Source organism: Lycorma delicatula, chromosome 6, assembly GCF_047948215.1.
Source record: "Lycorma delicatula isolate Av1 chromosome 6, ASM4794821v1, whole genome shotgun sequence".
NCBI lineage: Eukaryota > Metazoa > Arthropoda > Insecta > Hemiptera > Fulgoridae > Lycorma > Lycorma delicatula.
Window position 1 is genome coordinate 165,829,573 of NC_134460.1, and position 14,193 is coordinate 165,843,765.

At 38.2% G+C, this 14,193-nt stretch overlaps 1 protein-coding gene across 1 annotated transcript in view; it reads right to left on the reverse strand.

Annotated features, from left to right (window-relative positions):
• Positions 1-5,861: 5,861 nt before the first annotated feature.
• LOC142326974 (uncharacterized) overlaps positions 5,862-14,193 on the reverse strand; it is a 33,680-nt gene continuing 25,348 nt past the window's right edge. Inside the window, exons 5-6 of the mRNA XM_075369707.1 lie at positions 9,575-9,776; positions 5,862-6,076 (exon numbers count right to left, since the gene is read on the reverse strand). Of these exons, the coding sequence (XP_075225822.1) occupies positions 5,862-6,076; positions 9,575-9,776 (417 nt within the window). The remainder of the gene's footprint in view (positions 6,077-9,574; positions 9,777-14,193) is intronic.

The following is a 14,193-nucleotide window of genomic DNA, read 5'->3' on the forward strand; positions in this document are numbered from 1 at the left end:
GCCACCGCTACATCTAAACAAATTCCTACAAATGCTAATAATCAGCAGTGCGGATCCTGCAATGAGCTTAAAAAACTTGTTCAGATGCTATCTGATCAAGTAGCTTCACTTACAGCCACTATCTCAGAGCTGACAAAAATGAATAAAAAGTCCTCCGTCGCAGCTAGTGAATCAAACAGTAGGATACATACGAAAGTTCCTATTCCCAAAGCCGTACCGCCACGAATAGCGACTATCACAGCTGGCAGTAAGCCACCTAATAAGCTCCCCATAAAGGGAACCCACATAACTATCTCTTCTGGGATGTCAACTACAGCATCCCAGTCAAATAAATCTCCTCCACCATCACCTCATATACTGGAGGATATGATTGAAGAACCACCCGACCCTAGGGCATCGGAGTTCTTTAAAATAAAAAATACAAAAAAGAAAAACCGAATCACGTACAACTAATATTTATATAGTTTCTGAAATTTATTTATTTTTTTTATTTGTTTTTTTACACTTATGAACATTATTCAGTGGAATGTTAGAGGTATTCGGTCCCGCATTGAAGATATCAGAGTACTAGCGCACACACATGATCCACTAATCATGTGTTTCCAAGAAACTCACCTTCTACAACATGACCGAATTACACTTAGAGGATACATCTGCGAGAGATACGACTGCCTAGTAGACAGTAGGGAGAGTGGTGGAGTAGCGATTTTCATGAAGAATGGGGTGTCAGCTACAAGAATTCAACTAACCACTGTCATTCCTGCTATTGCAGTAAAGGTCACTATTCCCTTCAAATTGCATATCTGCAATCTGTATCTCTCACCGAACACTGAGTTCAGTGCTTTAGATGTCTCAAATCTCCTCACACAAATACCATCTCCATCGTTAATAGTAGGAGACTTTAATGCCCATCATATTTCCTGGGGCTCAACCTTCTGCTCCACTCGGGGAAATACGATAAACAGATTGAGACAAGATTTTGACCTTTGCCTACTGAATAATGGATCACATACATTTATGTCCTTATCAACTGGTACTGTATCTAACTTGGATCTTTCCATATGCTCACCGAATGTACTCCCTCATTTTAATTGGTCGATTTGTGATGACTTTCACGGCAGTGATCATAGACCAATTATTATTAGTTTCGGTGTAGACTGCGAGATTAAAAGAAGGCCACGGAGATGGATTGTTGAAAAGGCAGATTGGAACGGATACTGTAAAGCATTCCAATCTCAGTATGACGATGAAGCGAACATCCTCGACCAATATTCTTCTTTTACGTCCATGATACTTAAAAATGCCAACAGATATATCCCACAAACATCGGGTAATCCTAGACGTCCTTTCGTCCCATGGTGGAACGATGAATGCAAAAATGCTATTAAGAATCGACGGCAGGCATTACGTAAATTTAATCGTAGGCCTACAACGGAACATCTAAATTTATACCGCAGGGCTAGAGCGGTGTGCCGTCGAGTATTCTTGGACGCTAAGAGGAATTCATGGACGAAATACGTGAGCACTATCTCGCGCACTACTTCCACGTCTACTGTATGGAAGAAAATTCGTGCAATCTTCGGATCACCGAAACAATCTATTCTTGGTCTTATTGATGAAGGAGAACTCCTTTCATCATCCTCGGAAGTGGCAAATAGTCTAGCAAAATCTTTCCGCTCGGTGTCTCTCACCTCATCATATAATTACGATTTTCAACGGTACAAGATACAAATGGAGGTGTTGTCGTTAAACATTGGTGATTCGGTTGGTGAATTAAACACTCCATTCGTATTTAAAGAATTGTTACATGCACTTAAAAATTCACGGGACACTTCCCCTGGACCGGACAACATTCGCCTTTCCATGCTTTCACACCTTCCTAATTCGGCACTACAACAACTTTTGAATATTTTCAACGGTTTATTCTCCGAACAAGTCTTCCCACCCGGCTGGTCAGAAGCATTTATTATACCAGTACCAAAACCTGGTAAAGACCAGACGAACCCCTCAAGCTATCGCCCTATTTCATTAACAAGCGTTTTGTGTAAAATAATGGAGAGAATGGTAAATCGCAGACTTACATGGTACTTGGAGAAACATGGCTTTCTATCTCCAGAACAGTGTGGTTTTCGACAAGGACGATCTTCCATTGACCATTTAGTGTCACTAGAAACAGCCATACAAAACGCTTTCCTCAATCGGCAACACCTCGTCGCTATCTTCTTTGATATAAAAAAGGCGTATGACACAGCCTGGCGACGTGGTATTCTTAACACTCTCAAAAAATGTTGAATCAAGGGCAATATGCTTGCTTTTATCCGGGGATTCTTAAATCACCGAACGGCTCGTGTTCGTGTGGATGATTCGCTCTCAGATAGTGTCATCTTAGAGAATGGAGTGCTCCAAGGTAGTGTATTAAGTGCCACCTTATTTTCTGTAGCCATAAATGATATTACCAAATGTGTTCAGGCTCCTGTCTCATGCTCTCTATTTGCTGACGACTTTGCTATCTACATTGCAAGCCGTTCGGTACCTACAGCAGAGAGACTACTGCAGAATACTATACATCACCTTGAAGCTTGGTCCAGGATTACTGGTTTCACATTTTCATCCGAAAAAACAAAATGTGTAGTTTTTTCTCGGCTACGAAACCCTTCTATTCCGCAAATTTTTCTGAACGGTGAGACTATTACTATCTCTAATTACGTTAAGTTTTTAGGTTTAATTTTTGATAGTCGTCTTACTTGGGTCAAACATTTAAAAGAATTGAAAACAAAATGTTCCAAATTTTTAGATATGATGCGAGTCGATACTAACACCAACTGGGGAGCCGATAGATCATGTATGATACGTTTTTACTATTCCTTTGTTCGCTCCCGTTTAGATTACGGTTGTGTGGCCTACTCATCAGCTCGTCAAACCGTGCTTAAAATGCTGGATAGTGTACATCATGCTTTCCTTCGGCTTGCCACAGGCGCGTTTAGATCAAGTCCTGTCGCAAGCTTACTTGTAGACTGTGGTGAACCATCACTTTGGGATAGACGAGACCAGCTTTTATTATCGTATTTTGCTCGTCTCAGAGGACAGCCAAATCACCCGGCTCTTGAGTCAGTCTTTAAAAATCCTAATCTAGGAAAGTATGAGGATCATCCACGTCGTACTGCACCTGTAGGTGTCCGTACCTGGCGTCTGCTGCAGCATATAAATGTTGACACACCGTCATTCTTTCCTATGTACCCTTGCTCATATCCTCCATGGAAAATAAGCCTTATAAATTTTAATTTTGACCTGACTACATGAAATAAACAATGAACACCATCTATCGTCTTTCAGTATATGTTTCAGTGTGTTCTCTCCAAGACGAAACCAGACGCGGTTGTATACACTGATGGATCGAAACAAAACGATACGGTTGGGTGTGCTTTTGTTGTCAATGAGAGAACTTATATGTTTGATCTCCCCAGTATTACGAGTGTGTTTACCGCTGAACTATATGCTATAAATAAGGCTCTAAACATCATTAACCCTAAATATAGAAAAATTCTTATTTGCAGTGACTCGTGTAGTGCTCTCCAAGCCTTAAAGAACTTTTATTCCAAACATCCTATCGTCATTGAAATTTACAACGCAATCGCTGAGTTGAATAATCGCAACACAGAATTAAGTTTTTGCTGGGTCCCTAGCCACGTAGGGATTCCAGGTAATGAACATGCGGATTCCGCTGCCAAAGAAGCATGTAACCAGCCTCCTTTCACCACCCGAGTTGCTACTTCTGATTTCATTAACTATGTAAAACAATTATTAAGAACAAGGTGGCAAGGTGATTGGACAGCTACTGTCGATAATAAACTCCGTCAGATTAAAGTTTCTGTGTTACCATGGAACTCCTCATACAGAAAACCCCGGCGTGAGGAAGTAGTTCTCTGTCGATTGCGGATAGGACACACGAGAGTCACACACGAGTACCTGTTTACAAGAGGACAACCACCTCTATGCGCAAGATGCAACTGCCGCGTGACTGTGCGCCACATACTCGTGGACTGCATATGTTATGCGGCATTGCGTCGTAAATTTAAATTACCTAGTAACATCCGTGGTATCTTGCGTGACGATAAGGAGGTTTTAAACCGGATGTTTATATTTTTACGTAGTATAGGGTTAATGCAAAAAATTTAATAAGTATGTGTTCTTTCGTAATTGTATGTATTGTCCTATGTATTGTTTTTGTTATCCGAGTAGGGAGCCTTTTACACTCCCTATCGGATTTTTTTGTTTTTTTTTGTATGTTTTTTAAATTCGTCTGTGATATTAGTTATAAGATTTTTGTGATATTAGTTTTAAGTTTTATCTCCTTTTTTAGTTTTAAGTTTTATTTATTTTTAATGTGATAGTTTTTAACATAGTTTTAAGTTTTATTTATTTTTAATGTGATAGTTTTTAACAGAGTTTTAAGTTACATATTAGTGTTTTTGTTATCCGAGAATGGGCCTTTTACACCCATTCCGGATTTTGTTTCTGTGATAGTAGTTTTAAGTTTTAATTTTATCTAAAAACCTAAAATTATTTTTATTTATTTATTTATTTATTTATGTATTTATTTATCTATTTATTTATTTTCCGGGCGATGATAACGTTCAACCGTTTTTCGCCCTTAAAAAAAAAAAAAAAAAAAAAAAAAACGTATGTTCGGCATCGTCGTTCTCTGGACAATAGATGCACTGCGGGGTGGCTCTCTTCCCGATCCTATACAGATACTGACCGAAAGAGCCGTGCCCCGACAGTAATTGTGTCATGTAAAAATTGACATCTCCGAGCCTATTGTTATTCCAGGTTTTAATATTAGGGATTAGGCGTCTGGTCCATTCTCGCACTCTGGACCCTGCCCGCTCTTCTTGTCATTCTTGTTCTATAATCCCTTCCATCTCTTCTTTCAACATACCGCTGTGTTTGAGGGTTCTGGCTTTTATCTGAAGGTCTATGGGTAGGACCCCGGTCAGTACGCACAGCGCGTAATACGATACCGTACAGTAACTAGCAGCTACACGCAGCAATGCCAGTCAATGGACACTTCTCAACTTCTTTTTATTTCGCTGTATGTTCATTGCCGCCCCCCATATGGGAGCCGCATACAGTACCGCCGAAGTGATAGCCGCGGTTATCAATCTTCGAATACCCATTTTAGGTGTGCCGTGGTTTTGAAATAATCCTTTGTTCACTTATTAAAGCACAAACTCACGACCGAGCAGTTGCATTAATGTGCCGCTTGGACTAGAAGTAGCTTATAGACCAAGGTCAAAGATAGTGTGCCTACGCAAGCTGCAGGGTTGCCACATCTTGCAAAGAAAAATCAGTTTCATTACTTTATTGTCGCACCTGGTGTATATATATATTCACGCTATTTTTGGCGTTTTACATGGGATATCTTAGAAACTAACAGAGATAAAGTTCTGTGACCTATTTTTTTCGTTTTCCCAGCTCAAAAACAATAAGAAACAATTGAATTTGCCCCTTAATTGACCTTTTCAATTAAAAACTTTTCATTTCAAAAAGCCTTAGTTTACCCGGAGGAACTAAAACTCGGGCGAAATCTTTCACCCTGTATAACTCACTAACGAATCGTTTTTTTCGAACCTATATTTATATGACCTTTTTTCTTATTTTTAGCCTCTAGAATGAGTTGTCAAAGTATTGCGCTATCCTTCTGAATCACTCTGTACATATATATATATATATTCACGCTATTATTATATAAAATCTAAATTTCAGTGCTTGGTTTTGCGTCCATGAAAACTATTACATATTACGCTACAATTGTAATTATAGAAGGTAAGAAATATTAACCTAAAAGTTAAATGTATAAATCAATATTTTCTATTATTATATACACTAACCTCTAAAAGTTCAAAATCAGATGGATTTGAAGTTTTTCCTTGCCCATTGCCCATATCTTTGACAATTTGACATGCTTTTTCACTGACTTCATGCATTACATTAAAAATATGATTAACAATTGCAGGATTATTAGATTTCAATTTAACGACTTTATTCACCAATTCTGCTGTATTCCTTAAAACACCTGTAATACGAATAAATAAAAATTAGAATGTATTTAAAATTATTGAATGCGTAGTGCGATGTCGCACCGTCATGTTGTAGCCGGCAGTGTCTGTCTTCCTCTTCCAAGACTGCGATGAACCGAAATAAAATATCCTGATATCGTTCTCCATTAATGGTGTACTCGAAAAAAATAGGACCGATTATTTTATTCCGCGATATCGCGCACCACACGCCCGACTTCTGCGGGTGTAATTGTTTTTCATGATAAACGCGGAGATTTTCAGCGCTCCAAATTCTACTGTTTTGGCTGTTTACGTAGCCGTTCAAATGAAACCGTGCTTCATCTGTGAAAAATAACGAATCCATAACGTTAACTCCCTCGCGCAGAAATCGAGGGAACCGTTGACAATATTGTAGCCGTTTTTCTTTGTCGGGCTCGAGAAGTCGATGAACCGTTTGAATGCGATAAGGTCGTAATTGTAATCGTTTGATCGCCCGATGAACAGTCGATTTAGACAAATTAATTTCAGCAGACAAACGTCTGATCGATTTATTTGGCGAGGCGAGTAATCGATCTTTGATTTCAGCGACTGTATTCAACACCGACGCAGATCTTTGTGTTTTGTGTTGTTGTTATTAATAGAACCGGTTTCTCTAAATTGTGCGACTAACCTTAATACTGATGTTTTGTTAGGAGCCGGTTTATCTGGGTACTTTTGGCGAAACAAAGCTTGCACTGCAACCGCTGATTTCATACTGAAGTACGACTCGACAATGAAAACACGTTCATCTACCGAAAACACCATCTTGTTTCTAGCGATACACTGAACGTTATGATTGTATTGTTGTTACTATCGGTAGTGTTCTACTGCGTCACCGCGATGTTCAGATGTTGGACGAGTCCATTTCAGTAACGAGTAAGGGAGTAAGCTTGACTTTTGAAATTTCATGGATGAGTGATTGATGGGTTGCGTTTTATATGGGACACCCTGTATAATGGCCTCTTGATTATAGTTACAATACGACTCTACTTAGCGGTAAATATTTTACTTGTGAAACCCTTTCTTTTTCCTGTTTATCCTGTGGGAATTATCGTTCAAATAATACTTCAGAGGATGATATATATGAGTGTAAATGAAGTTTAGTCTTGTACAGTTAATTTAAACAAACCCAGTGGTAAACGCGGGGGGTTTACCCTAGTGGTAAACGCGTCTTCCCAAATCAGCTGATTTGGAAGTCGAGAGTTCTAGCGTTCAAGTCCTAGTAAAGCCAGTTATTTCTACACGGATTTGAATATCAGATCGTGGATACCGGTGTTCATTGGTGGTTGGGTTTTTCAATTAACCACACATCTCAGGAATGGTCGAAATGAGACTGTACAAGAGTACACTTCATTTACACTCATATATATCATCCTCTGAATTATTATCTAAACGGTAGTTACCGGAGGCTAAACAGGAAAAAGAAAGTTAATTGAAACAAAAAAAAAAAACAAAAAAAATACTTAAGATTTGAACGCTGGACCACACGATTTTAAAAATTAACTGAAACGAGAAGACGCGTTCACCCGGTAAGAATTCGTGAAACCCTAATCGAATATAATATGAATACAATACTGACACTAGGTCACAAATGATTTTCGAAGACTGTACATATAATCCAGTTGATTTCATAAATGGGATTTTATTTAAAAAATTCTCAAAGATTAAAGTGCATTTTTTTTGTCTTCAGTCATTTGACTGGTTTGATGCAGTTCTTCAAGATTCCCTATCTAGTGCTAGTCGTTTCATTTCAGTATACCCTCTACATCCTACATCCCTAACAATTTGTTTTACATATTCCAAACGTGGCCTCACTTCACAATTTTTTCCTTCTACCTGTCCTTCCAATATTAAAGCGACTATTCCAGGATGTGGCCTATAAGTCCGTCTCTTCTTTTAACTATATTTTTCCAAAGGCTTCTTTCTTCATCTATTTTTCGCAATTCCTCTTCATTTGTCACTTTATCCACCCATCTGATTTTTAACATTCTGCTATAGCAACGCATTTCAAAATCTTCTAATCTTGTTGTCAGGTACAGCGATCGTCCAAGTTTCACTTCCATATAAAACTACGCTCCAAATATATACTTTCCTGACATTTAAATTAATTTTTGATGAAAAGGAATTATACTTCTGATTCGCCTGTGCTATTCGGCATTTTATATCGCTTGTGCTTCGTCCATCTTTAGTAATTCCACTACCCAAATAACGAAATTCTTCTACCTCCATAATCTTTTCTCTTCCTATTTTCACATTCAGACATCCATCTTCGTTATTTCTACTACATTTCATTACTTTCGTTTTGTTCTTGTATATTTTCTTGCGTAGGACTCCATCTATGTCTTTCATTGTTCTTCCCAAATCTCTTTTACCCTCATCTAGGATTACTATATCATCAGCAAATCGTAGTATCTTTATCTTTTCACCTTGTACTGTTACTCCGAATCTAAATTGTTCCTTTACATCATTAACTGTTAGTTCCATGTAAAGATTAAAAAGTAACGGAGATAGGGAACATCCTTGTCGGACTCCCTTTCTTATTAGGGCTTCTTTCTTATGTTCTTCAATTGTTATTTTTGCTGTTTGGTTCCTGTACATGTTAGCAATTGTTCTTCTATCTCTGTATTTGAACCCTAATTTTTTTTAAATGCTGAACATTTTATTCCAGTCTACGTTATCGAAACCCTCTTCTAGGTCTATAAACGCCAAGTATGTTGGTTTGTTTTTCTTTAATCTTCTTTCTACTATTAATCTGAGGCCTAAAATTGCTTCCCATGTCCCTATACTTTTCCTGAAACCAAACCGGTCTTCTCCTAACACTTCCTCCACTCTGTGTCATTCTCTCACTCTCTCTCTCTTTCTCTCTCTCTCTCTCTTTCAGTCTCTCTCTCTTTATCTCTTTCAGTCTCTCTCTCTTTATCTCTTTCAGTCTCTCTCTCTCTTTATCTCTTTCAGTCTCTCTCTCTTTATCTCTCACTCTCTCTCTCTCTTTCTCTCTCTCTTTCAGTCTCTTTCTCTCTCTCTCTTTCAGTCTCTCTCTCAGTCTCTCTCTCTCTCTCTCTTTCAGTCTCTCTCTCTCTCTCTCTCAGTCTCACTCTCTCACTCTTTCTCTCTCTCTGTCTCTCTCTCTCACTCTTTCTCTCTCTCTGTCTCTCTCTCTTTCAGTCTCTCTCTCTTTATCTCTTTCAGTCTCTCTCTCTCTCAGTCTCTCTCTCTCTCTCTCTCTCGCTCTCTCTCCGTATTTTGAACGGGATATTCAAAATATTTTCTGGAACGCCCAAAACTTGTAAAATACAAACCTAGTAATTGAATTAATAAAAACTCTTTTCTTCAAAACGTACATAAGTGAAACAATCAAATTATTATATATTTTGTTTAATGGAATATGACATCGTAAAAATAGATATGATTAAATCAAACGTATAAGTTATAACTAAATTTGTGATATTTAATAAAATAATAAAAATGATATCTACCAGTGTTGATGAGAATGATATTAATAACAGGAGGATGGTCTAATTTCAGAAATTGTTTAACTGTAATGTTTGTAGAAATATCGACGATGTTTGAAACTTCAATAAATGAACCAAATGTAGCAACTGTGTTGTCGATACCAGACGGTTTACCGTGCATAACAGTTTCACCCTTAAAAGCCCATTTTGAAATCGATTTTAAACCCTGGAAAAAAAAATTTCAACTATAATAATCGAATACATTCAACTTATATATACAGGTTATCATAAAAGAATGGTACGATTTTGAACATGGTTGTAATTAAAACAGAATTGCTTAACAGTTTATGTTTTTTTTATTTTTCAAATTTGTCAGTCTCAAATATTTTTTTTTACATAATAAATTTAATGGTGTTATAGAGGAAGAAGAGGAAGTTGAGGAGGATGAAATGGGGGAAACAATACTGAGATCTGAATTTAAGAGAGCATTAAAAGATTTAAATGGCAGAAAGGCTCCTGGAATAGACGGAATACCTGTAGAATTACTGCGCAGTGCAGGTGAGGAAGAGATTAAGAGACTATACAAACTGGTGTGTAATATTTATGAAAAAGGGGAAGTTCCGTCAGACTTCAAAAAAATCGTTATAGTAATGATACCAAAGAAAGCAGGGGCAGATAAATGTGAAGAATACAGAACAATTAGTTTAACAAGTCACGCATCAAAAATCTTAACTAGAATTACAGAAGAATTGAGAGGAGAGTGGAAGAAGTGTTAGGAGAAGACCAATTTGGTTTCAGGAAAAGTATAGGGACAAGGGAAGATATTTTAGGGCTCAGATTAATAGTAGAAGGAAGATTTAAAAAAAAAACAAATCAACATACTTGGCGTTTATAGACCTAGAAAAGGCATTCGATAACGTAGACTGGAATAAAATGTTCAGCATTTAAAAAAAATTAGGGTTCAAATACAGAGATAGAAGAATAATTGCTAACATTTACAGGAACAGTAATAATTGAAGAACATAAGAAAGGGAGTCCGACAAGGATGTTCCCTATCTCCGTTACTTTTTAATCTTTACATGGAACTAACAGTTAATGATGTTAAAGAACAATTTAGATTCAGAGTAACAGTACAAGGTGAAAAGATGATAAAGATGCTACGATTTGCTGATGATATAGTAATTCTAGCCGAGAAAGAGATTTGGGAAGAACAATGAACGGCATTGAAGAACTCCTACGCAAGAAAATAAACAAGAACGAAACGAAAGTAATGAAATGTAGTAGAAATAACAAAGATGGACCACTGAATGTGAAAATAGGAAGAGAAAAGATTATGGAGGTAGAAGAATTTTGTTATTTGGGAAGTAGAATTACTAAAGATGGACGAAGCAGGTGCGATATAAAATGCCGAATAGCACAAGCTAAACGAGCCTTCAGTAAGAAATATAATTTGTTTACGTCAAAAATTAATTTAAATATCAGGAAAAGATTTTTGAAAGTATATTTTTGGAGTGTCGCTTTATCTGGAAGTGAAACTTGGACGATCGGAGTATCTGACAAGAAAAGATTAGAAGATTTTGTAATGCGGTGCTATAGTAGAATGTTAAAAATCAGATGGGTGGATAAAGTGACAAATGAAGATGTATTGCTGCAAATAGATGAAGAAAGAAGCGTTTGGAAAAATATAGTTAAAAGAAGAGACAGACTTATAGGCCACATACTAAGGCGTCCTGGAATAGTCGCTTTAATATTGGAAGGACAGGCAGAAGGAAAAAATTGTGTAGGCAGGCCACGTTTGAAATATGTAAAACAAATTGTTAGGGATGTAGGATGTAGGGAGTATACTGAAATGAAACGACTAGCACCAGATAGGGAATCTTGGAGAGTTGCATCAAACCAGTCAAATGACTGACGACAAAAAAAAGTACGATATGCCATTCTCCTCATGATTTCTGGTCGTTTTGAAAACTTATTAAAATGTCACCGAAGCTAAATCACACACTCGGTATTTTTTTCACAGCCTACGACGAGATACTTTTACATAATACATTAAAAGCTTCTTTAAAAAACTATTGTACGTGACACTTTTGTCACGTACAATGTCTTTTCTATGAGTTAATTTTTAAAAAAGTCATGTGTTTGTATATTTTAAACTGTTTAAAACAACTAAATTTTGTCTTTTATGATTTAAACGAGGTGGTATCCCAAAAGTTCCGGGAATTTTACCATAAAAATAAAATAGTTTACCATAACTTATAATTTCAACTGTCTCCTTTAATCCCCTTGAGAATTGATAGAGTGATCCCAGCCTTTTTTCCCATGATTCCATGGAACCCTGGAAATCTGCAGGTGTAATTGTTCGAAGCACTTTCTACGTTTCTTCCTAAATCTCCTCAATTGTGTTAAAACGACGTCCTTTCGATTGAAATTTTATTTTCCGAAAGAGAAAAAAGTCGCACGGGGCAAGGTCAGACGAATAAGAGTGGGTGGGGAATCACGACCGTCTTTTTAGAAGCCAAGAAATTCCAAACGGCTAGCGATAAGTGTGCGGGCGCGTTGTCATGGTGCCGAACCCGGCTGTTGTAACCCCACAGATCTGAACGTTTGCGCCTAATGCTTTTTCACGTAACCGCTTCAAAAACTTCACAATAGAACATCCCGTTGACAGTTTGACCAAGAGGAATAAATTCCTTATGGATGTCGAAAAAAACAATCGTCACAGGACTTCACGTTGCCGCAAACTTGGCATGCTTTTTCTCTCTCTTACACTGTATGTCTGTCTGTCTCACACACTCTCTCTCTCTCTCCCCTCTGTCACTCTGTCTATTTCTGTCTCTCTCTCTCTCTCTCTCTCTCTCTGTCCAACCTTTCTGTCTCTCACACCCACTTTTTCTTCCCTTCCTCTGTCTCTCTTGTCTTCCTCTCTCATTCTGTTTGTCTGTCAGTCTTTTTCTCTCTCTCTCTCTCTCTCTCTCTCTCTCTCTCTCAAACTGTATGTCTGTCTGTCTCTATCTTTCTGTCGGTCTGTCTCCTCTCTCTCTGTCTAACATTCACCTCTCAGTGTGTCTAACTGTCTGTCTGTCAGTCTCTCTCACTACTCTCTCGCCCCCCGACGGGGAGTCTTATTCTTTAAGACTTTGGGGGTTGGCATCCCCACGGGCCTAGCCTCCGCAGCTTTTCTTCCCACTATACAATGAGCTGCGGAACACTTTACATTTTACACATATACTACACCAAGAACACTACATAAATTACAACATACACACATACACAATTACACAACAACAACCTACACTGATATTTCTTACATTTACACTCGGTGGTGTTGCGACATCTTACGAAACGCAACCGTAACCCAAGGTGGGAACAAATCGTGCCGATGGGTGAATGGCTCTACGTAGTGAGTCTCGAACGATGTCCTCTGGGCACCAGGGCGAACCCAGTTGTATTTAGCTCTAACTCCAGTACGCGTGCGCTCTGCTGGAGTGGTCCATTTTTCGCCGGTACTCGTGGGACCAAAATTTCAGTTCCAACAATTAACACAATGATGGTTGGTGGTCCATCTGAAAAAACCACCAATTCAAGTCTTGCGAAGAGACCTCGATCAGCTTCGTCTGACGAGGATAAATGTCCTACAAAAGAGAAAGAATCAAAATATAAAAATATTAGATTCGTTGTTCTCAGAAATAGTCAGGAAGGTGGCTCCCTTCAAAAGGTCTCACCTTTCTTAATTAGCAAAACCATAACAGGTGTAAGTGGCTCCCCTAAGAATATCAGGAAATTACGTGACGGATCGATTCTGGTTGAAACATTCAACGATGAACAGAGTCGATCTATCTTACGGCTCCGTAATATGGGTGGCATAAATATAAGTGCAGAATGCCACAAAACGTTAAATACGAGCCGGGGTGTAATCTTTTGTAGAGACCTTCTAGATATAGATATCTCTGAAATAGTTGACGAGCTTTGCCACCAAGATGTTGTTGAAGTAAAACGTATAATGAAACGGCAGAACGGAACAGAAGAACCGACACCGTCTCTTATATTAACATTCAATCTCCCTGTTCCACCAGAGAAGATTAAAGTGGGTTACCTCTCGGTTCGGGTACGACCATTCATACCCAACCCACGGCGATGTTTTAGATGCCAAGGTTTTGGTCATACCACAACATCTTGTACAAAAACAGAGATCTGTGCTCGATGTTCTAAAGAAGGTCACAATGACACTAACTGCGAGGAAAGTGAAAAATGCGCAAACTGCAGTGGTCCACACACAGCCCGCTCCCGAGATTGCCCAACTTTTAAAGAAGAAAAGGCAATTCTCAAACTGTACGAAGCAAAAACTATCTTTTCCGGCTGCACGTAGAGAATATAAAAAGATAAACAATTCACGGAACCTGGTTAAACCAGACGTATCTTTTGCCACCGCTACATCTAAACAAATTCCTACAAATGCTAATAATCAGCAGTGCGGATCCTGCAATGAGCTTAAAAAACTTGTTCAGATGCTATCTGATCAAGTAGCTTCACTTACAGCCACTATCTCAGAGCTGACAAAAATGAATAAAAAGTCCTCCGTCGCAGCTAGTGAATCAAACAGTAGGATACATACGAAAGTTCCTATTCCCAAAGCCGTACCGCCA